The sequence below is a fragment of the Orbicella faveolata genome, unplaced genomic scaffold, assembly GCF_042242905.1.
Source record: "Orbicella faveolata isolate gen_17 unplaced genomic scaffold, um_ofav_v1 contig_3, whole genome shotgun sequence".
Lineage (NCBI taxonomy): Eukaryota > Metazoa > Cnidaria > Anthozoa > Scleractinia > Merulinidae > Orbicella > Orbicella faveolata.
The window spans coordinates 15,355,263-15,381,470 of record NW_028301558.1 but is presented as its reverse complement, the minus strand read 5'-3'; the positions used below and the strand labels follow the sequence as shown (position 1 = coordinate 15,381,470).

Here is a 26,208-nt window from a genome sequence, read left to right as displayed (position 1 = left end):
GAACAGAGTTAGGCCCAGTTCAGACGTCGTGCTTCTGTCGTGCCGAACTAAATACAGGAATTAAGTTCGACAAAAGCACGGCAGAAGCACGGTGTCTGAATCAAACTTTTGAATTAAGTTCGGCAAGCAATTAAGTTCGACAAGCTCTGCCGTGCTACACGACTCTGGCACGGCAGCGATTCAAACGTCGTGCTTCTGTCGCGCCAAACTATGTCAATGTGTTTTGGCGAGATTTCGTTCCCTCGAGGAGTTAGGAGGAGAATTGTTACGAGACCTCAGTAAACCCTGGATTTGATTCGACTCTGGCACGACGTCTGAATCAGAGTTGATTTCCTGCCGTGCTACAGTTGAACCAAATAGCAATTTAGTTCGGGCACGGCAGAAGCACGACGTCTGAACTGGGCCTTAGCGCTGTGAGAGTACAAACGTACAAATTTGGATGACAATCAGGGATTAGATTTAAATTATCGCCGCAGTTTTTTTTTCTTTTTTTGTCCCTGAGAAAAACATTTTTTTTCCGATTTCAAGTTTTTTCGACAAAAGATTGATGTTGTTAAGTGGCCCTCCGTCTCCATCAAACCGCCTCTTCCTGCAGGCGTTCATTTAGTTGGGGCGCAGTGAGAAAAAAAACGGAGGAGCAAAATAAAGGAGAGAGAGGCCATGCATGAGGAGCGAACAACCCAACTAACTGAACACATGGAAGAGGCTAAAATATAAAACTCAACAATCAACAGTTAGCAAGTAACATTATACTACTGGATGTCAGGAGCCCATTACTAGGAGCGTGCAACTACCCCATATAACTGTCACGGCGTTATCACAGACCTATCTACTTTTAGTTTGAATTTACCGCGGACAGGAACCTCGGTGGGCAACAACAAGCCGGGACTTAATGTTTAACTGACGTCATCATTTCACCGGAAGATTAAAAAGAAAAAACAACCTGAGGTCGCCAGTTTTTTTCCTACCGATGAGCGCTCATGTAAACCGGAACTGACCTATTTCGCGGGAAAAGAATCCCAAAAATAGACCGCAGTAAAAATGCCATGACATAGTATGGCTTAGTATGGGAGTTGCACTCTTCCAGTGATGGGCTCTTGTGGATGCCGAATTATCGAGAACTTCAAAGTACGATGTCGACAACTGTAAAGTTGGACGTCAAAGGGAGGCTATCATGGCGATTTTGCGACATTTTTGGTCAAACTAACGCTAAATTATGACTAAATATCTTCCCTCATACAGGAAAGGCTTTAAGAACACCAAGCTGAAGACATAGTTTAATGTATGAATTGTTAAAGGAAAGCAAAATATAATTATGTTGCAGCACTTCTGTAGCACATAATCAGAATTTCACAGAATTTGAAAAAGTCTGTTAAACTTTTTCATTTTGGCATCACATCTTTGTACAAGGAAGTCTCAGTGTATCACTCTTCGATAGTTCCAACGGTGCAATAATGTAATATAAGTTTGAACATATTAAACTGGACTATTACGTTATCATTTATATTTCCATCCTTAAAATATGCAGCGGACTTATATAATGTTTTAAACACAACTAGACTATTATATGTGTCATAATATATGTTTCAAACCATAAAATGTGTCTTCAAAGTTGTTTACGCATCACACCTAAAACTTCTCAAACGCTAAGCCCGAACATGTTTGAAACGCAGAATTCCTTCCGTAAGAAATCCCATTGATAAAATAATAAGAAGCCCTCCCTCCCTCCCCACCCACAATCCCAAAAAAAAGTCCACCAAGGAAACTTCAGAGTGAAGTGATTAATTAACAAAGGTCACTTTATTTAGTCAAGGTAAAAGTACCTCATAATAAATATAAAATAATGTTATTGTCTAACACTTTTTTAAGGAGGTAGTGAAAAAGGAAATAGATATCTGAAAATATTGAGATCGAGATACAATTGACTACAGCGAAACCTCTTATTAAGCGGGCACCCTCGGGACCTTCCCAAGTGTCTACCTAATAGAGGGTGTCCGCTTAATAAAGGTTTATAACAATTGCGCAGCGTTTGTTAACAATTAACAAGGGTATATTTAATCGACTATTTCAAGGACGTAATCCAATGCCACACTGTCAATTCAGTCCGGTGTCCGCTTAATAGACGTTTTTAACGATAGTAATCGTATCTATTACAAAATCCTCGATCGTGATTGGTTCTCCGCGCGCGCATTTGTCACGTAATCAGCACGCGATCACGTGGGTGTCCAATTACAGGTATCCAATTTGAACTTTTTGTAATTGGATACCCACGTGATTCGCACGTCAATTACGCGCGCTTTAATGGCTTCCTTCGCGATGTTTCCTACAGTTGTCAAAACTTATGAAAAGCGAAACAGACGTTTTCGCTCAAATGTTCAACTCAACAATCAAGAGTTCGCAAGTAACATTAACAGTCCTGGGTGCCAGGAGCTCATCGCTAGCAGCGTGCAACTACCCCATGGCGTTTTCACAGACCTATCTACTTTTAGTTTGAATTTACCGCGAGCAGGAACCTCAGTGAGCAATAACAAGCACGGACTTAATTTTTAACTTTTCAGGTGTCCGCTTAATTGGGCGTCCGCTTAATGGAGGTTGCACTGTAACTAAAAAAAATGAGCTTTACCGTCAGAAAGTATTTTCCAGCGCGCCCACCATTTTTATGAAGGGAGAGTTCGTTTCGGCTGGAAATCGAATGGAGCAGCTCTTGTAAGCGGAATATTTATGTTCTGTTAAATATATAATACGATTAGCTATCAGTGTTCTTCATAAAGGAAGGACTATACAATGTATGTCAGAAAATCCTGTGTCTGCAAACGTTGAATCGACATGACATTACAGAAGCTAACGTCCACGGTAAAACAGAATTTTGATTTTTTTTTTTTTCTTTTTCGGTGTTGTTTGGCTTTATGCAGCAATAATCAGTACCAAATCTTCCGTTTCATATTCCTGTCGACTGTTCCACTAGAATTTGTTGTCAAATTGTCACTGAACTTAACTCGATACAAATTCAACGCTCTCCTTTTAACAGGAGAACTCAGCCTAAAGACCATACTGTCCCTTTGGAAAACAATGCTCACGTGCAGTCATTTTCTTCAGTGAAAAGACTCATTTAAACATCAATCTCGTTAATCACGACCAAATTGAGTCTAACGTAGTAGCCCCGTTGCGGATAAACAAGTCTTCCGTGTGCTCTAATGTTTTGACTGTAGACATGAAAGATTTACTGACAGATACTCCTTCCTTTATCAAGTAAACATAAATTTCTAATAGCTTTTATAATAGCTTTTACATCTATTTATTTTTAATAATTTTTACATCTTTTACTAAGATTACAATTAATTGGTTGCTAAAAAACCATTTTTATGCAGGGACTAATAACGATACTACTTACTACTACAAGCTTCGTTTGGAGTTATTTGACATCTTTTCCTTGTTCTTTGAAATTCCTTGCATTGATATTACTTCTAGCAATACATTCTCAATTCAATTTGATTTTCAATTTGCTATTGAATTTATCAGACATTCCTGGCTTTTTCTATTTCTTCGTTACTTAGACAGGGTAAAAATTTGATTAGTTCTCTGACCCCTTCCTCAACTGATATAGTAGCGTGATATCCAAGAGATCTGACCTTTTTATAGGAGACTTGATAATCTCTCTTATCTTTGTCTTCTCCATTACTAGATTCTGTAATATGGCACTCCGGCACGCACCGCTGGATAATACAGGCCACATCAGACTTAGACAAGTTCATATTCTCGTCACCCACGTTAAAAGCCTGTCCCGCCATCTTCTTGTAGTTTTCCACCGCGAAGACAAATGCTCTGGCGGCGTCTTTCACGTGCAAGAAAGTGCGACGAAACTCCCCCTGATACAGATCAAATTGGCGAAGCCTTAGAGCTTTGTCGGTGAGATCATTTACCAAGAGATCAAGCCTGAGCCGGGGGGACACACCGAACACCGTTGCCAAGCGAAGAGCTACTCCACCCGCGTCCAGCACGATTTTTTCACCCTCAGCTTTTGTTCGTCCGTACAATGTAAGCGGCGAGATGTGTGTTTCTTCATCACAGACGCCATTCTGAACAGCTCCATAGCACGAACCAGTGGATGCGTACACCAGCTGCTGACCAGGCAACATATTCTCCACAATATTCCTGGTACCCAGTACGTTTACCTACAAGGACATAAAGCACATTCATTATACAGTCGAACCTCGGGTTGAGACCACCTCTCGTAAGCGACCACCTCTTCGGCTCAACGACCAGTTTTCCAAAATACCAATAGTTTCCAAGTCAAACCACTATATTTGCGACAACTTTTAGAGCTAAAAGTTTGAAATTTCGCTAGGGACCTTTTAATTTTAAGGAAGAAATATAGCAGAACTATAATGTCTTGAAGTATAGTATTTTTCATCGAACAACTGACATGTGGAATCGACTACCTTCAGACATTGGTTGCTCTGATAATGTAAATATTTTTAAGTCTAAATTTCTTAGTGATTGTTGAGTATTTTTTCCATATCTTAATGTATTCTTCGAATTTATCATGTTTTTTGTGTACTTAAATTAGTTCGTAGGTAATCTGTTTATATATGGGGTTTAGGACTCCTTTACAGATTATCCTTTGGCCTTTAAACCATGGATTGTAATAAATAAATAAATAAATAAATAAATAAATAATAAATAAATAAATGAATGAATAAATTTTCTTTTGTTTTTAACTTCCGGTAAACGACCATTTGACAGATAATAGAGCGTAAATGGGATAATATGTTGTTGCAACATTTTCGCATAACTGGTAGTACAAGAGACGGAAATTTCTCAAATGGAAGACAGTTTTATTCGCGAAATTAAGTTTAAAACATTTCAAACATGGGATAAGTCTCTGCAGTTACCATATTCTAATAAGGCAAAATTTTGACCCAATATGGTCTAAGCTCTCGTAAGTGACCACCTCCCGTAAGCGACCACCTAGGCATTTTGGTTCGACGGTAGTTAATTATATTCAGGCGGCTGTAAAATAGGCCTCACAGAAAAACTGTCATATTTCTCCCCATAAAATAATAAAATAGCTAGTCAGTGCAGAATTCGACGAAAATTCTTGTTCCTATTTTGCCCAAATAATTACACGTTCTTCTTCAGGTTACTTTTTCGTAACCACCCCGATAAAGAACAGTTGTTACGTGTTTCATCCCTAAGGTAGACGTTCCAAAATCGATCAAATAGCAGAATGTAACGGCTAAGGAAATTGAAAATCAGTGAAACTCTACTTAATAATCTTCTTAAGCTCATCAATAACTCATCATGTTTAAAAAACTCATACAATTTGGATATCTGATCGTCATTAGCATAGATTTCTACGATTATATTTCTCCGTTTTTTCCTTCGTTTTAGTTTCGATTGGGAAGATATATCAAGCACTCAAAACAGTGTTTGACCACATTTCCAAACACCTCGAAGTTCGTCGAAAACACTCAGCAGCCCGTGGTATTTTCAACTCTCTTCTCGGTGTTTTTGAAATGTGGTCTAACACGGTCTGTCGTATTTGATATTTTTCAATGACAACATTGCAATGTGTACAACATGAAATACCGCAAATTACTAATGAAAACTTGTTAAGATCAAGGGGCTCAAACGCGGAAAATACACGAATAAAATAGTTCGAAAACGCTACAGAGATTTTTTTTCTGTCCATCAACCCTTTTTGCCGCTAAAGGAAGGTCTGGATGATGGTGCTTGTAGTTATAACTTACATTTTCCGCATTATCTCGGCGATCAGTTAAAATTTCAGCCCACTGATTTCCCAGCTATCACTGAGCTAATTTTGCAGATCTCATATATCTCAGCAGTCATTTCAAACCTTATCATTTTTCAACTGGCAATAAACATTTTGAACAATTCTCAGCAATACGTTAAACACCGCCTAGACCCTCTTAAAAACTTTGTAACAAGGTCAAATAGTTACGCTAGGTGATTCCTCTAGCCCAATAGCAGATCATGGCCTCTTGTCTAGCCACAAGTGTTATCACAGGTGTTTTGTCAATATATTTGGGCTCATACCTCCACGGCCTTATCCTGAAACTTCTCACAGGCAGGGTAGCCAACAATGGCAGCAAGATGAATGATAGCATCGCAGTCTAACATGTGTTTAGCCAGGAGGTCCTTGTCTAGGATGTCTCCACGGACAATCTCCAGGCGTGGATTAGCAGCATGGGGTAGAAGGGGTATTGCTCCCCACTGGAACTTATCATAAACCACGACGTCGTGACCATTGTGGAGCAACAGGGGTACCAAAGTTGATCCAAGGTAGCCGGCACCACCCGTAACCAGCACTCGCTTTGGGAAAGCACAATTTCCATTGATTTCCATGTTATTATCGTACGCCCTTATCTAAAGTAAATAAATAAAAGCCTACAATTGAAATAGTGGCAACGGGAATCACGGGGCAATTACATAACAAAACAAAACTCATTAAAAGAGCTGGAGCGATTTCCCGGCGTATGCCTCTGAAATGACAAAACAACAAACGAACTAGACTGAAACAAATTGATTGGTTGATATTAGGCGAACTTTGCTTCGTTTAGCCAGAAAACGCGCGAAGCAAAGCCTACGGATTGAGAGTATGCACCAGTACAGTCACTCACTTTTAAACATTCTGATTGTTCAATCGAGTGAAAAAGCCTCTCTCACTCTCTGTCTCCCTCTCTCTCTCTCGACTCTGTCAGTTACTGGCAGACGAAATAAATCGAACACTTCTTCAAAGAAGTACGAAAATCGCTCTAACCGAGTCCTAAGCGGTGATCAGGTTTTCTTTTTCTCCTCGCGGCTACGTCTTAATCGCAAGTTGCCTAAGAACACGTGAGCTACCATGTTTTACTTCCTCAAACGTTCTTATTTCAATTTAATTTGCATACCTATCATATAAACAAGTAATTTGGACGATCCAATTACGCAACAACTACTTTGAAAAAACAAAATTGACTACTGCTGATGCCAAATACCCAACTGAAATAAGTCAAAACCACCCAAAAAAGAACTCTCAGGCTGCCAAATTGGGAAGTTAGGTCTAACAATGGCTTTTCTAAGAATTTTTCACTCACTTATTTACATATTAGACGTGGCGTTGTCATATTTACACGACAACCGTAACGGTTGCATGGCATGCTAAAGTAACACAACAACTCTAAGTCTCGTTAACAAAGGTTAAAATCGCAGAAATTACTTTAACTCATTCCGAAACGTTTAAACAGAAATCAGTTTTCTTTAAGCAAGATTTTCTGTTCTATTTAGATAAATGAACACGTCGAAAATACCCATCCAACAGAATGTTATGCTTGGCTGAATCAGCCCTTTGTTACAGTACAGTATTCGTATCCAGGACAAATATTTCTTTCCTTATTTACTTTACAGACTTCACAGTGTGCAAAATGAAATTAAAAAACAAAGAAAATGTTTCGAAAGTTTGACAAAATATTTAAGACACAGTCGAGAGGCGAAAAGAACGATGCTTAATAATGACATAGTTACGATTACAAACCGAAAGTTGTGCTATGAGAGATGATATTGGGTCAATGTGTTCGAACCAAGCCCTGGAAATTCCTTACCCGTCCGTTTTCAGAGGTTCTCAAAGGCCAGTCGAGTTTTCTTGCAGCTCTCCGCTAAGAAATGTTATACAGAGCTTCTTAACTGGCGCAGTTCCCTGTTTGAATAACCGCTGTATTTGAATAATATATGATGCTTCATATATGTTTTTATTCCGTGACATCAGCTGGGCAGCTGTGCCGCTTGACACTCGAGCAGCCGAGTACTACATACGGCCTATTGTTCTTATCCTGGCGAATGTCGGCAGCGAAACAAATGTTTATAATAACTGATGTAAAGGTTGGTGTCAGTTTGTTAAAATTCATACTCCCTGGTGTAAGGTAGGCGAGGCAATTTTCCCTTTCGTAAACGGTCGATGCCATTTATAATGATCGATGCCAGATACCCAGCGAAGTCAATCGAACTCAATCGAACTGAAATTCAATCGAATTCAATCTAGATTGCTGGCAGCCGATTCTTTTCGTCTTGGGTTCTGACGAATGTTTATCTGTGAACACGAATACATAAGGGCGGTACGGACGAAAAGGGGTTGGAGAAAAGCCAGAAAAAAACGGCTGTGAACTCTTTTGAAAATTTCAAACCCTCCGTCAGCCCAGCAATGGAGTACCTGATGGCCAATTTGTATTCAATGGCAGACAAAAGACAGATTTGTAAAGATACCCATGTCTGATCTCAATCCCTTCAAGCCTGAAATATCTCGCCTCATAATCCCCCGCTTCATTTCAAAAGAAAAACAATAAACAGTTTAGAAAAATTACTGTGTCGAACATAATCGAACTCAATCCGCGGATTAGGTTTGATTGAGTTCGATCTGATTGAGTTCAACTGAGTTTGATTGAGTTTGATTGCCTTTGCTTTTCCAAGGTACGATTTACTATGCCGGGCATATAGCCTAATAGTTGACAAGGCAACAGTTCAGGCCATCTATAACCGTCGTTTTCATTGCCGCGCTCTTGACGAATGGAAATCGCGTGATATTCGCTCAATTTTCCTGTGTAAAATGGGGTGCGACTTCCAAGCGCGTGTCTTAGCCTCTTTCTAACGTTCGAAATTTTTTGAAAGTAATGTAGCCGGTTAATTCTGCCGGCTGCCTGCTGTTAGGGACAACGGTCGGCTTCTTCAGGCGGTGTTGGACACGACTCGTAAAGCCTACCGGAAGAAAGAAAGTTTTTTTTTTCGATCGAGCTCATTTTCATCTGATCGCCGAACGGCAAACATCTCCGTGCGCTGAAAATGATATGGAAAGATGAGGGTCACTAGAACTAAAGAGAACGCGGAAAATAAAATCGTAAAAATCTATGCTAATTACCGTAAGATCAGATATGCAAACACCGTCAGGGTCATAATTTCCTTTGTTTAAACTTGATGAATTGGAAAGAAGTTTGATATAAGTAAATGTGAGTTCAAAAAAGTGATCATGTATCCATGTCAACATAGATTGATTTCTATTGACCAGTTTTGATACAAAAAAATGCTTACCTGTGATTGAGACTTTGCAAATAACTGGCCTAGATATTAAACTAGCCGCTCCTAGAAAAGGCTCGTTTTATGTTCTTGATGAGCGCAGAAATCGGTTGAGAAACGACAACCTACTCTCAACACGCATCGACAAATGTGTCCGCCATAGCTCCGGGCGAGACGACAAGTGATTGGTCGAATACGCGAACCGTGTCCAACCCCCTCTGTTCTTAACAATATTTGCCTTCCACGTTCGTAAGTCTTTCTGTTACTTGTTAAAGTCGCTGAACAATGATTTCCGTTATGGTCAAAGTTGCAGTAAAGTTCTTGCCGTTGCCGTCAGCGCTTGATTCGATTTCTTTGTCACTCGCTTCGTAATTCTCTTGCCGTCAGGAGAAACAGCTTCCAAACCACCTCTGCTTCTGGTTGTTCGTTTCAATTTGCTAGGCAGTAAAGAGTTCAGCCATGCAATGAAGGAGACGCTAGAAATGTATATTTCGACATTCAAACGAAGCGGAGCGAGGGAAAACACGTCTTCACTTTTCCATTATCGGTCCGGACCCTCTATATCCCTATGCCATGGTTTTTCGTTTTACTCTATTTTTAAACTAAGCTAACTTAATATCTTTTTTGATTTCAGTAGGTACATATAGGCAAGCTGAAAATCCAATTTCTTTGCCTATGCTCCAAAATATCATGCCTGAATAATACAGTAATACAATATACGTCACATTACCGATCAAAAAGATATGAGCATATATCAAACAAACTCAGAAAACAAATCTTTGGCACAAATTACCGGACGACGCAGCTGTGTACCAATGTATATTCCTGCTTTCTCTTACACAACTTATCTAACTTTAGTATTGTATTCCTGATGAAAATATAAACAATGTGGAGCCGGTTTCTAGCCTCGATCGACAAACAAGCTCAGCCGTTTGGTATTTCTGGTATTACTACTACAAGGTTTTCATGTACAGAGGCTAAAGCACTAAAAGCCGAGTACATTGATAAGAAACTTACCCAAAATCTCCGATATATTCTTGTCCCTTGAATAAGAGCTCAGTTGCCCGTGAAAGTGTGGGCGGCAAAGCTGACTCATCCAATGTGCTTTGCTGTTTAATTGACAATTCCATCCTTAGTAAGACCTTTGTCGGTATCATGATGACGTCAGAGGCCGTGAAGCTTCAAAATTCCCTACCTACTGTTTTGCGTTCTCATTTATTTTTTCGTTAAATACAACAACGAGCCTAATATTTGCCATGTCATCACGGAAGGTTACTAAGGTTACATTTTGTTCAGTAGTTTCAACTATCTGGCTCCTTGTAGGAAACCTTGCTAAAGATCAGCGGTCATTGATGGCCTACAGTAAATTTGCCTTTCCGGAATTGTAAAACGTCTCGTCCCCAGTTGTCGGTGGCCGTGTGTATGCATCAATAAAGCCTGCGCATGTTCTATAAAACTCGATAACTGAGCGTGATTTCTTGATGCCTTCATTTACTCAATTATGTTTGACGTCTTATTATTGTATAAGTAATACTTAGGTAAGGCGAAGAAAATATTTGGCAAGGCGTGACAATTCTAAGAGAGAGCCAAAGCAAGAGGGTTCGAGCCCCAGACCGGACCAACACTCAGGGTCTTAAAATAACTGATGAGAATGTGCTGCCTTTGTAAATTACATCTGCAAATGGTTAGACGCCCAAGTTCTCTCGGATAAGGACTATGTAAACCGTAGGTCCTGTCCTGCATCTTCATTGTTACATGGCTAGCAGGGGACGTTAAAGAACCCACACGCTTATCGCAGACTGAAAGTAGGGCATGGAGTTTCCCGCCGTCATGGACTGGCCTTATCTCACGGGTTAGTGCTTTACACAGGGTTAACATCAGTTGCGCCTTTCCCCCGTGGACAGAATTGATTGATTGATTGATTGTCCGAGAAAATATGTCTACAAGGAACTCCTACAAAGCCAAGCAACACAAGTTACTGAGGCAAGAATTAAACGCAACTGAGTAAGACAAGGAACTGAAGAAAGCAGACAAGAAACTCCAGCCAGATAACACAAGAAAACTCAAGTAAGGCAAGCAACTCAAGTGAATGAAACTCAAGAAAGACAGGAGGACAATCAACAAAGTCAACTGATTTGACATTCAAGTCGTTGATGTCGTTGATGTTTCTACCTTGAAAAATTTCTACTTTGAAAATTTCCTTATAATACTCACTTTGGAGGGTGGTTGGTTCAATCTTTGATATGCCTTAATGTGACTGCGCGATGTAGTTAGTGAGTTCATGTGCGCCATGACATCATTTGGCTGTGTGACTGCGCGATGCGGTTCCAGTCAAAGACCCACATTTCACCCTTGCTCACCATAGAGTCTCCAGTAGCTCAGTGGAGGATCACGGAGGGTCGTGGGTTCAAATCCCATCTGGAACTCGGATTTTTTTCCGAGTTGATGTTTCTACCTTGAAAAATTTCTACTTTGAAAATTTCGTTATAATACTCAAATAATAAGAGCAAACCAAAATAAGAGAACGAGTAAGTAAATAAGTAAGTAAGTAAGTAAGTACGACAATAAACTTCAGGAAAACAGTGCATATGGTGCAAGCAGGAAGGAAGGCATATAGTAGTTATAGCTATTTTAGGTTGTGTGTTTACACGACGCAATGAAAACTGGTGATAAACTGCCTGCAATACAACTGAATATAAAAACAGTTGTAGTCATGAAATTTTCATTCTTTTTCGGTGTTCAACACTTACGCCCCCGTCAACACGTATCCGGATATTTTTGAATCCGCAACTTTTTCTTTCCGGATTCAAAAATTCCCCCGTCCTTACGTAGCAAAAATATTCGGATTCGCTGCCGAATTTGCCGGATGCGTGTGGACGGAAGCCGTTTCCGGAAAGAAAAAGTTGCGGATTCAAAAATATCCGGATACCTGTGGACGGGGCCTTAAAAGGACTAACCACGATAACCGCTGACCAATACATTTCTAAACTTCTCATGTTTCTTAAACACAAATTAACAATTTAAATCATATATTGAAAATGTTCGCTCTTGGCAAGTCACGCCACTGCATTTTCGCCGCGTGGTTCACACCCGATAAACAAAAAGAAGAACAAACGGCTTTTGGATTTCTTGTACTTGTGCTTTCGCTGATGTCACAGTGTTTCCTGTCGTGGAAAACATAAGAAGAGTAACGAAACTGTTCTTCGCTCGCGTGTTTGATTATGCAATCAATCCGGGAATCAGATATCGGCTTTTGTCGATAGTAATGTTATTGTGTTTTGAATGCATTGTCTTTCAGGTAACCATTAGAGTCAGTCAATCGGGTGTCGAACTTTAAATCAGTGTCTTTTAAGCAACACTAGAAAAAATAAAATTCAACTTCTCGATCGAGAACTAATTTGGAAAAGAATCCTAATAGAGATAATCGCCCATATCCCCTAAGGCTACTAATTAAAACAACAGTCGTGGGTGGTTTCTATTGTAAGCGACGCAGGCATGTGGCGTGAGCGTTTCTGACGGTGTGTGTTTGAATTTCCCAACCGAAACTTTTCAGAACACTCGCTACACTGACTCGCCATCTTTGACATCTTTGCGGATGGTAGTTGGAAGAAAGATTCACTGTTTTCTCAAGCTGTCTAAAGGAAGCATAAAAATCCAAGGAATACCCTTTAAATCGCCACAAATGTTACTTTTTCTCTTGATGTTACATAATCGAAGTTAGTCAGTAGCACGTCTTACCAGTTTTATAGAATAAAATTTAACGTGTCTCTCCGTCTGTTTGACTGTTCGTTCGCTCGCTTGAACAGTGAATGCTTCTTGCAGGTCCACTAGTTAAGCTGAAAGCTCATCATCAATCAGAAAATCCACGTGTAATAAAATTGATTTCTTAGGACCGAACTGTCAGAATATCAGCCCACAGACTCTTGTGCACTGATTGCTACATCAAGACCTAGCGCCGTTAATAATATGATAAGGCCCTCGCGCCTGGCTGATAAGATAAATGTGCGTACCTCGATTAACAAGTAGAAAAGGGGGGTGTATCATATGTTACGTAATTACACAATGAGAAGGACGCTACCGACGTAGAACACAGGAAAGCAGTCTTGTGCGACAATCGATAAAACGCTTTGTTTGCAACGGACTTTTGTATTCACGTTAGGTAAGTTAATAAGCAGGTTCTACAGAGTTGAATAAGTAAACCGTTTTGTTACATTTACAAGCACTTAAGAGAAGCTACAGAGTTAGTTTAGCGACCCAATGCAATGCGATTTTAATGGGTAGAATACCTTTCCTATAAATAGTCTTAATTGGTTAGAAAACAGATAAATGATTCACGCATCATTATAAAGCTGACAAAGAGCTATCTTACCTTACGACGACTTCGTGTTAAGTTAAGCTTCTTACTGCTGAGTTTTTCTGCGGCTCACTACCTTAGTCATTTATTTATATCCACGAGCGCGAAACGCCGGTCACGTGATCTACTGGGTCGAGTGTGGTGTAGAGAGTTTCACTCCCTTTTCCTCCCTGCTTTTAGTTTTCAAGGTTGCTATCATTATTTTCCTGTGTCGAAAATCTAGCTTCTTGATTTAGCTTCTTGATCTCCTACAAATAACTGAAACCGGCTCGTGTTACAGGGCAACTTGCACGAATAGCAGATTTGTATGTTGTCGTCATTTCACTACAACTACCAGAATCTCTTTCGTTTTTTTCTTTACTATTCAAATTATAGTGCGACCCGGGCGTCCAAGTTGTTTCCTCGCCGTATTGTTTTAAAAAATATGACAGTTAAATGGTTAAAAAAAAAAAACATTGTTCGCTTTGCCAAAATTTGGAAGCCTCCGAGGCAGCACTTCGGCTTCTCTGAAGATTGGCGAAATTTTGGCAATCCGCAAAAATTTGGCAAATTTTTGAAACTGGGGGTCGCACTTATTTTACGCTACTTGTTGACAGATTTATTACTTATACAAACAAAATTGGCTCTAGTGCGACCCGGGCCTTAGTCGAGTTTAAATAGCAATGGGCACCAATTAACATAAGAAACAGACAATGAAAATTCTGCTAGTTGAAGTCAAATGACGCCATCATGTAAATCGCCTGTTTGTAACTTTTATTTGAAAATGTGAAATACAGTGGAACCCCGCCTTACGGCCACCCCGTTAACACGGCCACCTCGTTGTTACGGCCACTTTATTCTGGTCCGAGCAAGAGCTCAGTCAGTCATTTTCTCAATTAAAGAACCCCTTTAATACGGCCACGCCGTTAAACGGCCAGATTTTTGTGGCCCGTTGGTGACCTCTTTAAAGGAGTTCCACTGTATCGGTAAATGACGAGTTTTGCTGTGATTTTGGGTTTATATGATTAGGATTTAGCGATTGTGGGTGTTACCACAGATGCCAGAAATTATTAAGAAAGATGTTGTTGATTTATTGGTGACGAATGACACTACAAGGAATACTCGCATGAATAATAAACAATTAATGAATTGAGACTTGATGTCTCCCGAGAATGACAATACAAAAGACATGTCCCACCTCCAGATTTTTCATTGAACAAGTTTGAGTAGAATTGGAGTATGGTTTACTTTCTTAATAATAAATAAGCTATTAGTGGTTTGGTTTTCAATTACTTATGAATAAGGTCTTGGGTGTGTTTCACCCCTGGCTGAAAAGGTCTTAACTTTTACATTTTAAAGTTGATTTAAAGTTGACTTTTAATTTACGAACGTCAAGTGTTACCTAAAATTACTCATATTTGTTTGCCTTTGTTTCTCACTTTCAGGTGTTCATACAAGTCGAGAAACGGGAGTTACTTTCCTCACGTAAAACAGCACATAGACTTGGCATGTGTTCAGTGCAGGTTGTACAGGAGCCATAATACCTTAACGTTTGATGAGTTCGGGTCATTTTATAAAATTACTGCAAGAGCTACTGCGCTCGCTCTCATTGGTCGATAGGTGTGTTTAGATGAGAATATGTAAACACGGTTGTGACGTTTTAGATTTGCGTGTATCTTTGAGAATTATTTTATAAAACCAATAGAGCACTTTTTCCGTGTTTACATAGACTCATCTAAACACCCGGGGGATTGGGAGAACTCTCGAAAGTTATGCAAACCCGAGAATTCTCCCAGCCTCCCTTGTGTTTAGATGAGGCTATGTAAATACGGGAAAAAGTGCTTTATTGCTTAAATATGAAATTCCAGACAGTGCCCTTGGTTGCTAGGAAACGTTGAACTTCCGGTAAGCGACCAGCGCCTTCGCGGCAGGCTTAGCGTTTTCCGACAGCAATCGACAAGGTAGACCCTTTCGAGCGGCGAAGCGTTTAAAGGTTTGAAGAAATGCAGAAACAGATAGACTATCGAAGAGTTCGAGATGAACCGTTCTGGTGGAGGTACAGGTAAAGAGACATATATAAATCTTGTGTAGAGAGGGCCGGCAAAATCGATACCAGTGTTCGAAAATGGAGGTTCTTCACTCACTCAGCTTGATGGTAGAGGAGGTCACGGTTACTTTGGTGCGGCAAATGATTTTGACGTGACTCCTTTGACAGCCTCGCGACCTCTCAAGACCCAATGCTTCTCTCTAATACAGTTAAGAGTTTCTTTGATTCCGTCATGGTGCATCAGCTACTTCGTGTTTTTCGCAAACGAAGGGAGGAATATTCGCTCTTTGGCGGGCTCGGGCAAAGTGGATCTGTTGATTCTTCCTTGACAGCGAACGATGTTGCTACATCGAGGATGCTAGACCATCACATTCGTACCACCGTTTATGAGCTGTCGAATTTCGTCTTGAGATGCAGAGGATTGAATGTTTTTTATCCACATTTTCTCAACCTCTATCAACTCTTCAGCGAGCAACCCGAGCGTTTTGGAGCGTGGATCGCTTTTCCTCACATTTCTTGTAAATCGAAGGACAATAGCAGTTAATCGGAGCATCTTTTTGGTTTTGGCGCTGTATCTCTGAGGGTGATTAACTTCTCAAGATTGACGGAGCCATCGGTACTTGTTGACAGACCAGCTAATTAGTGTATTATTGTCGGTACAAGCTTAATCAGTTCGGCGAAGGCTAGCCTGCAAACAAGCTCCCGGCGAGGACAGAAAACAATTCGGCGAGCAAGGCGAGTGGACGAGCGCGAAACTGAAGAATTTGGAGAGCGAAGCGATCGGGGCTTCTTTCGGGCTCGCCGGGAGCCTGTTCGCAGGGTAGGCGAAGGCTTGTTCCTGTCTTTGCTGGTGGGTTGTGGATCTTTATGCCATTGCTGCCCTACGAGTTTAAGAAAACGCGCTCCAGTTCACCAGGTTTCATTTTCTTTGAGATCTTGTGCGAAACCGTCCTTGAGACGGTAAGTCAGCGGGGGTTTACTTCTCCTGGGCAATGCCTCCATTGGTGAACAGGTGAATGCTTGTTAGTTATCTGATTTCTTTGATTCGAGGTTGAACGTATTGTTTCCAGTACGCTGGGTTGTTCGTGATCCATCGTAGTGTTCTGAAAGAATCGGTCCACAGTGTAACCTCGGGAGGGGCCGTTACTGACGTGGAAGCTCGTAGAACGGAGTGAACTAATCTTGCAAGTAGGGTTGCTCCCAGCAACATTAGTCGCGACGTGGTCTGCTTCGCGATTGGAGCCACTCATTTCTTAGATGCCTCAAGGTTGACTTCGACTTCTCAGGTTCTGCCCTCCACGAAGAGAAACGGCTGTTACAAAAGCGTTGTCCGACGCATCACAGAATCCTTGAATTTGATGATTAACGGGTTGTTCATTGGTGAAACGAAAGTAGCAGCGAGGGACTCTAACGTCTTTTAAGGCTCGAAGATCATAAGCGAGCGAGTGCCATCTTACTGGAGGTTTGCCTTCTAACTTGTCCTCCCAGTCAGCTCCCATGGTACACAAAGATTGGAAGGGGATCTTCATGTTGATCGTGAATGACGTGAGTAGGCCCATAGGATCGAAGACCTTTGTGGCGAGCTTCAGTGATCGCTTTGAGTCTGGAAGCGATTTCCCTTAAGACATCAGCTCTGTGCGGTCAAAATGAAATTCATCTGTGTTTACATTCTAGTTGATTCAGTTGATCCTTAGAAACTTGATGTAACACTGCGGCTGTGCGAGTCACGTGCAGCATTTACGGGAATTGCGGCAGCTTCCACTTGCGTACTTCTCAGTATCGTTCTCGTAGAAACCATATTCTTGTTTAACCTCGGTCATTTCGTAAGTAGAACTGTTCTCCTGAGCATTGATGTTTTCTCGAACACTTTTAGAGTTAGAGTTCCACTTTAACAACTGGGACCACCCTTGTTCATCAATTCTTTACAGGTGCGATAAATTTGTGACGCTTCGGAATCTTCGTAAGCCCCACCGGCGAAGTCGTCAACGTAAAGAGAGTCGAGTAGTAACAACAAAATCTTCGGCTCCTTGTCTTCGTGTTGCTACAGGTGGTGACGCCGAATGGTACCAGCTAGAATAGTGGGATTGGGTGTGAGACCAAAAGGCGAGCCACGCAACCGACACTGCTTGATCTCGAGTCTTTCTTTTTCTACATCGTCTAGCCAATAGAACTTGGGCACTTGTCTATCATCGATCAGACGCACTTAAATTTGATGAAAAATTCTCTCAATATCGGCGATGATTCTGATAGGATAACCGCTAACTTCAGGAGAACATGTGGAACCAGGTTATGGCCCTTCTGTAAGCAGTCATTCAGCGATAGATATTCGATATTCCAAAACCGTCATAAAGGGGAAAGTCCCGTTGTCGATCATGTGAGAATTCGGAGAACTTACCTTCTCGATGACAAGGTTAGCCACTGACAAGTCCGAAATCTCTCCCTTTTCTTGCGTTGGGTCATCAAGAGACTATGTTCTTGGTTGGGCCGGACATCACCCATCTAAATTTGCTATAAACGGGACCAGTGACTCCACGACCTATTTCGCCGGTGAGTATTTCAAAATGATAATCAGATACAATGACAATGGCGATCTTTGGGTGGCTACCATATACGATGCTGGTTTCAGCGAAATTCAATCCTTGTAAATGAGGAAGTCGGTAGTACATATCATCCAGATTTGATGACAGAGATGAGCGTGTTTTCGGTAATAAGAGGGCAGACATTTTCACATCTTCATCTTTGCCGCGCAACGATAATCTGACAAACCCGATAACATCGCTGTTTCGCGAAACGAATTGAACTGAATTCAAAAGCCAAGTTAATAGTATGTCATTCGCAGACATAAAAATGCTGCCGTACAGAAGAGGATTTGCAGGGGTAAAACTTTGGCACAAATATTGCTTGTATATCAAAGCAAGGCAAAGGTGGCGTGGACGTTTTTTCAATTCGTATACAAGATCTCTGTCAACTTTGCCTGTGAATAGGCTCCCGATTGTGTTATAAGGGAAGCCGGAAAAAAAAAACAGGCGCGCGAGATGTCGAGAGTGGTCTAGAGAGGGAAAAATCCCACCCGCAAGGCTCGCTTCGCTCACCTTATATTGTTTTTTTTTCGCGCTCATCGGGAGCCTGTTCACAGAGGGTGCCAACTCTCTCAAGTTATCCAGGAGCCTCCTGGATACAGATCGAATCTCCCGGCCTCCCGTACGGATCACCACTTTTATTTTGGCCAATAATTGTCAATTTCGCGGGAATACGTTTGGAATATTTGCCGATGCATTTCTGTGGTTAAATCGGCAGAGTTCTCCTTTTAACGACGCTTTTAGGGTCGAGAAAGTAAACTTGGCGATGTACTCTTCTTTTTACGTGACGCGTGACTGGTGAAAAATTATCCGTGATGCGTGATTTAATAGAAAAATTCAGCGTAATGCGTGATTGCAACAAGGTGATCATGTATTCATGTCAAGCGCGTGTGTTGAACAAACGTTTTCAACGTAGCATGATTCCATTGACCAGTTTTGATACAAAAAATGCTTACCTGTGATTGAGACTTGGCAAATAACTAGTCTAGATATTACACTAGTAGCTCCTAGAAAAGGTTCGTTTGATTCTCTTAATGAGCACAGAAATCGGTCGAGGAACGACAACTTGTTAATTACTCTCAACACTCAACCACAAATGTGTCCCCCGGCTTTACTCCTGCTGACACGACATATGATTGGTCGAATACGTGAACCGTGTCCAACCCCGCTTGTTCTTACCAGTTCGATGCATGCGTTCTAATATTTACCTTCCGCGCTCGTAAGTCTTTCTATTACTTGTTAAAGTTGCTGAACAATAATTTCCGTCAAGATCAAAGCTGCAATAAAGTTCTCACAGTTGCCGTTAGCGCTTGATTCGATTTCCTTGTTACTCGCTTCCCAAATTCTCCTCCCGTCAGGAGAAACAGCTTCCGAACCTCCTCTGCTTCTGGTTTTTCGTTTCAATTTGCCAGGCATTTCAGCCACGCAGTGAAGGACACGCTAGAAATAATTATTTCGACATTTAAGCGAAGCGGAGCGAGTGAAAACACATCTTGATATGAATCCTCCATGGTCGGCCCAGACCCTCTATACCTACCCTATGCTTATTAGTTTTGTTCTATTTTAAAACTAAACTTACTTAAGATCTTTGATTTCAGTAGGTAAATGTTAGCAAGCTGAAATTCCATTTTCTTGGCCGACACTCCAAAACGTCATGCTTGAACAATACAGTAATACTACATGGTCGTCACATTACCGATCGCAAAAGATATGAGCATATATCAAACATACTCAGAAAACACATATTTTGTAGCAGTTGCTAGACGACGCAGCTGTGTCCCAGTGTATATTTCTGGTTTCTCTTGGGTGACTATCTAGCTTTAATATTGTATTCCCAGTTTGAAAACATAAACAACGTGGAACCCGGTGTCCGGCCACGATCGACATTCCGTTCAAACCCAGCCATTTCGTATTACTACTCCAAGAAACTAAAACAATAAAAGCCGAGTGTATTGATGAAAAACTTACCCAAAATCGCCGATATATTCTTGTCCCTTAAGAGTTCAGTTGCCTGTGAAAGTGTAGGCGGCAAAGCTGACTCATCGAATGAACGGCTGTTTATATTGACAGTTCCATCAAGTAAGACCTTTGCATGTATGGTGATGACGTCAGTGCACGTGAAGACCCCAGCACTACTTTTCTCAAAACTTTGTCGGCTTATTTATTAATTTTTTTTTTGTTTGTTCTTTTTTGCATTACATAACAACCAACCTAATATTTGTTATGTCATCATGGAAGGTTACTGAGAGTAGCGTGAATAAATGAATGAAATACATTTTTCATGTAAGTGTCAAAGAGTATTTAGCTTTAAAGAAAACTAATTGGGTACACTATTTACACTTTAAAATATGTCTTAGCTACATAAAATTAAAATTATTTACAATTTATAGTGGACGTGAGGGCTCCACCACATACTTTTCTCAAAACTTTGCCGGCTGTGTCTTACATCATTTTATTTTATTTCGTTATTTCTTTACTTTTTTTCATGTAAAATAAATGTAAATTTATTTGTTCAGTAGTTTTAAATATCTGGCTCCTTGTATGAAACCTTGCAAAAGATCAGTAGTCATGTCTAGCGCCCCAGAATTATAAAACATTTGATCTTGTCGCAGTTGTCGGTGGTCTTATGTATGCATCAGTAAAGGCCTGCACATGTTCTTTAAAAACTCGATAACTGACCGTGATTTCTTGATGCCTTCATTTACTCAATCATGTTGTGTTTGACGTCTTATTATTGTGTAAGTAACATAGTAGAACCACCCGTAAGCGACCACCCAGAGAGTCAAGCCGAGGTGGTCGCTTACGGGAGTTGGTCGCTTACGACAGCTTAGACCATAGTGGACCAAAATTTTGCCTCATTAGCGTATTGTAACTGCAGAGACTTAGCCATGTTTTAAACATTTTACTCATGTAAAAAGTCAATTTCGAGAAAAACTCCGGTTTCCCATTGAAATATTTCCGTCTTTTGTACTACACAGAAATACGATAATGTAACAACACCTTATTATCCAATTCCCTTTCTATTATCTGTCAAGTGATTGCTTAAGGGAGGCTAAAAACAAAAGAAAATTACAACCTTTTAGCTCCATAAGTGGTCGCGGTCGCTTACGAGAGGTGGTCGCTTACAGGAGGTTCCACATACAGTGATTTGCCTTGGAAACTTTTTGGTATTTTGGAAAACTGGCCGCTGAGGAGAGGTTGTCGCTTACGAGAGGTGGTCGCAATCGGAGGTTCGACTGTACTTATATAAAGAGAAGGAAACATTTGGCAAGGCATGAAAATTAAAAGAGAAAATCAAAGTGAGAAACATTATTGACACTTGGGCATGACTTTATTCCGCTAAATCCCAAACTATGAGCGATTCTCCGGGGGGACCTCCATATGAATAGATCAGGGGTGCTCTTCGTCTCGCTTAGGGGTATAAGTCAAGGATTCTGGTCTCACTGTCAAAGTTTTTTTAGGGTAAACCCGAAAAAATATAAAGCAAAGAAACGCTCTTATTTCCATTTTTAAGCTCGACTTCCACGAGTCTCTCGAGTCCGCTCTACTAGCGCGGGCTCCTTTTCTGAACAGCGGCTGGTAATCAAGTCTATTCCGTTTTAACTGGTATCTCTTAGGAGGTCAAACAAAGCTTGAGTCACACCCAGATTGTTCTCCTTTAGGGGTTTAATTCAAATTTTCCAACCAGCATCCCCGACCTTTTCATATAGGAGTTCCCCCGAGGGAGCGATCAAAATCGCCCGATATTTCGTCAAAACGGACCAAAGTTGCACGATTGAGTTTATGAATGTTTTAAAGTTTTCTCCGTTCTTCGCTGTTCTTTCAACTGCATGATAGAAGTAACAGTCTGAACTGCAAAGCTAGCATTTTCATTTGAACCGTCAACAATTAAGCACAATACTGAATAAATTAAACCCATGTCAGTCATGAAATATTGTAAAAACACTAATCGTGCAATTTTTCAAGGAATCGTGTGGTGTCATTCCCGATCGTTTGATTTCTTTACCCCTCTCTTATCATTTATCTTCTTTTGAAACTGGACTACCAAAATCGACGCCAGGAAGACATGCAAGAACACTAAGGCAGGTAGCTTTAGGTAACACAAAAAGCTTCTCCATGACAAGAAATCCCCAGAAGACCTTAGAAAGACAAGCATTCTAAGTGACACAAGAAAATAAAGAAAATAACTTCCGCCTGATTAGCTCAGTTGGTAGAGCGCCAGACTGCAGTGCGGGAGGTCGAGAGTTCGGGCTCCAAACCGGACCAATACTCAGAGTCTTAAAATAACTGAGGGGAATGTGTTACCTTTGTAATTACATGCAAGCAACTCAAGATGATCTCAATTAAGACAAGCAGCAAGATTAACTCAGGTAAGACAACTGAACAAGCAACAAAGTCCACTGCAACGACAATCATTTTAATTAACGCAAACAATTAACGCAAACTAAAATAAGACAAGCGACCAATAAGCGAGTAAGACAATAAACTTCAGGAAGACTCGATGTAGTGAAAGGAAGAAAATAATTTAAGGTTGTGAAAGACTCTTTGGTGTGTTTACACGGTGGAATGAAAAGAGGTGATAAACTGACTGCAATATGAAAACATAGCTGTAATCATTAAAGTTTTATGGGTTTTTTTTTTTCGACGTTTAACATAAATTAATCAAGAAAAGATAAAATCGCCTCAACTAACCACAGTACATTTCTCAAGTCGTTGACGTCTTAAAAATAAATTAACAATTCAAATCATATATTGGAAATGTTTCTCTCTTGGCAAGTCACGCCACGACGCTGTGACTCAAAGAGTTCACAATTTCGCCACACGGTTCGCACTTGATAAACAAAAAGAAGACACCAACTGTCTTGCATTTCTTGTACTTGTGTTTATACTGGTGTCACAGTGATTCCTTTCGTGGAAAACATAAGAAGAGGAACGACATTGTTCTTGGATTGCGAGTGTGATTATGCAATCAGATCTCGGGCTTTGTTTTGATGCATTGTTCAAATCACATATGGGCTTTGTTTTTATTAATTGTCGAACCAAGATTCTGTTCTTTGTGACTGAAATAGAGTCAGGCACAGCTTCAATTCGTGACGTGTGTCGAAAATTAAATGACTGTCTTTTAAGCAACGCTAGAAAAACAAAATTCAACTTCTCAAGAACTAATCTCAAACAGAATCTTAACAGATTACTAAAATAGCCCAGCCACGGATTAAATCGCCTACGAAAACAACAGTTGGTTGCGGTTTCTGTATTGTCTGTGATGCAGCATGTTTCGTGACCATTGCTAACGGTGTGTGTTCAAATTTACTAACCCAAACTTTTGACACCGTTCGCTACACTGACTCGCCGTCCTTGATAATGCCGATGGTAGCTAGAAAAAAAGCTTCAGAATTTTCTCAAGCTGCCAAAAGGAAACTTAGAAAGCAAAGGAATACACTTCTATTCGGCGCAAATGTTACATAATCGAAATTACACCTGCTTTATGAAGACTAACGAATGATAACAGACCTTGCGTTTGATCGGTTTTATAGAATGAACTTGCACGTGTCTTTCCGTCTGTATGACTCGTTCGTTCGTTCGTTCGTTCGCTTAGATGCTTCTTAGCAGATTCTCTATTTGACCTAACAGTTCATTACCCATTAGAAAATCCACGTGTAATAAAAATATCGCAGTAACCTTACTTTCTTAGGGCCGGACTGTGAGGATATCAGGCCTCAGTTTCTTGTTTGGTATATCAAGACCTAGCGTCCTTTTTACGGCCCTCGCGCCTGGCTGTTAAGATATTTGTGCGTCCCTTGAACGCGAAAGTTACATGTTACATAATTACGACTAGAAGAATGCGATGCAAGAAACAAGGAAACAGTAAAAAGCTTGTCCGACAATCGATGAAACGCTTCGATTGCAACTGACCTTGTATTGCAAGTGAGTTGATAAGCAGGTTCTACAGAGTTGAATAGGTAAACCGTTTTGTTACACTGACAAGCACTTAGAGAAGCCACAGAGTTAGTTTAGCCGGCGAAAGCGACCCAAGCCACGCGACTTTAATGAGTGCAATAGTTTACCTTGAAATATTCCTAATTGCTTGGAAAACAATTTAACCATCCACGTATCATTAGGAAGATGACTAAGAAATCTTACCTTACGACGACTTCGAATAAAGTTTTCCTTCTTATTGTTGAGTTTTGTGTGACTTCTACCTCCCTTACTCATTTATTTACCTTCACGAAAGCTCAGCGCTTGTCACGTGGTCTACTGAGAAGACTGGGTTCCAGTTAGTGGTCGAGTAGAGTATTGCGTGTGGCGGGAAATTATCCCGTCAAGAAACGGGAGTTATTTTCCTCACGTAAATCAACTCATAGACTTAGCATGCGTTCCGTGCAGGTTATACTGGAGCCATAATACTTTGATAAGCCAACATTTATTGCTTTGAACCTTCAGAAGTTTAAACCCTCTGACTATCTCTTATTTTTGCCGCAAAAAATACACCGATTTTGAATCACCTGAGCCAAAATTTTCAAAATTTCCTTGCAGTAGTAGGAGTTTGAAAGAACATTCAGGCGTTAATTCAAGAAATTCGATGTTACCAGCATCCGCCATTTTCAAAAATTGCTCCTTTAGCGCTTTTAGTGGTATGGACTACATTTTTCGAGTGGGAAACGGCTAAACTGTGTTTTTTTGTTGTTTTTTTTTTAACATAGACCCTATTCATAAATAGCTGGCAATTTAAAATTCTTTTGTATGCATTTAAATTAACCCAACTAACCTCGTTTGAGAGTAAAAATTCTTTTGAATTATCAACTCAGAAAACGAGGTTCGTTGGGCTTATTCTAATACTTACAAAAGAATTTTTAATATTGGCAGTTCTTGATGCATAGGGTCTAAAGAACTGATTATTGTTTCAAGGGAATAGTGAGGAAAACACAACCATAAACCAAAAAATTCTATGAATATTTCTACATATCCTTAAATTTTCTAGACATCTTAATACTTTCTAAATATCTCGGAAACTTCTCAATATCCCAAAAAATAGCCGGATATTTGTGGAAAGGCCTAACTTCATGTAAGCGACCAATGTTTCTCTTCGCTGCAGACTTAGCGTTGTTCGACAGTAATGGAGCAGATAGACCTTTTCGACGAAGCGTCTAAATCAGTCCACAGTGTAACCTTGGGAGTAGCCGTTAGAGACGTGGAAGCTCGTAGAATGGGGTCGACTAGTTGCAAGTAAGGTTTCTCCCAACAAGTCTGTCGCGGCTTGGTTTGCTTCTTGATTGGAGCTACTCGTTTCTCAGATGCCACGAGGTTGACTTCGCCGGACTTCATCGGTTTTGTGTCCTGTCCGAAGATAAATGACCACTGCAAAACCGTTGTCTAACACATCACAGAATCCGTGAACTTGATGATTCATGGGTAGCAACGAGGGACTCTGGCTTAATAAACTTCTGCACGAATATAGAAATATTATATAGATACTGCTTCAAGAAAAGGAGAAGAGTTCTATTGGGACGCCTTCCTAGCTATTCTGACAAATAAAATTAAAACAGAGAAACATAAATCTAAGTCAAAAATAAATAAGTTTGAAGAAAACCACCTTTTAATATATAAGTACAAGAGTTTACCTTAAAATATTCTTAATTGCTTGGAAAACAATTCAACCGTCCACATATCATTATGAAGTTGACAAAAGTATCTTACCTTACGACGAACTCGAATAAAGTTTTGCCTCTTATTGTTGAGTTTTTGTGTGACTTCCTACCTTCCCTTACTCATTTATTTATGTTCACAACAGCTCAGCGCTTGTTACGTCGTCTGTTAGGAGAATGGGTTCCAATTAGTATTGCTTGTGGCGTAGAGAGTTTCATTTTTCCTTCCTGCTTTTAGTTTTCAAGGTTACTTGTTTTTCATTTTGGTTTTGTTCTTGAATTCTGTATCTATCTTTTTTTTTTTCCTGTGTCGAAAATCTAGCTTCGCAATTTCCTACAAATAACGAAACTCGTTAGCCTTTGTTGTTTCACTTTCAGGTGTTCATACAAGTCAAGAAACAGAGTTATTTTCCGCACATCGACGTGGCATGCGCTCATTGCAGGTTGTACTGGAGTCATAATACTTTAATAAGCCAACATTTATTGCTTTGAACCTTCGGTGCCCTTGGTTGCTAGGAAATGTTTATACTGTTAACGAAAAAA

General features: G+C 40.3%; 1 protein-coding gene across 10 annotated transcripts; it reads right to left on the bottom strand.

The window, feature by feature from the left end:
- Positions 1-1,781: 1,781 nt before the first annotated feature.
- On the bottom strand, positions 1,782-24,281 carry LOC110041850 (uncharacterized). 10 transcript variants are annotated; one of them, XM_089297588.1, is made up of 4 exons: positions 24,164-24,227; positions 11,278-11,518; positions 6,058-6,387; positions 1,782-4,172 (listed from the first exon to the last, which is right to left on the bottom strand). In XM_089297588.1, exons 2-4 carry the CDS (start codon positions 11,353-11,355, stop codon positions 3,516-3,518), a joined length of 1,065 nt encoding a protein of 354 aa, XP_089153714.1. In that variant the 5' UTR covers positions 11,356-11,518; positions 24,164-24,227; the 3' UTR covers positions 1,782-3,515. The 10 variants fall into 10 exon arrangements, with proteins under 10 accessions (XP_089153714.1, XP_089153716.1, XP_089153715.1 ...); XM_089297590.1 differs by lacking the exon at positions 24,164-24,227 and adding an exon at positions 19,991-21,443; XM_089297589.1 differs by lacking the exon at positions 24,164-24,227 and adding an exon at positions 13,433-15,152.
- Between the last annotated feature and the right edge of the window lie 1,927 nt (positions 24,282-26,208).

Excerpts from the sequence above, each read along its gene's own strand:
- LOC110041850 (XM_089297588.1), bottom strand. The coding sequence starts at position 11,355 with ATGGCGCACATGAACTCACTAACTACATCGCGCAGTCACATTAAGGCA. Across the intron at positions 6,388-11,277 it reads TGAACCAACCACCCTCCAAA|ATAAGGGCGTACGATAATAA; the intron begins GTGAGTATTATA and ends TATTTACTTTAG. Across the intron at positions 4,173-6,057 it reads TTCAGGATAAGGCCGTGGAG|GTAAACGTACTGGGTACCAG; the intron begins GTATGAGCCCAA and ends ATGTCCTTGTAG.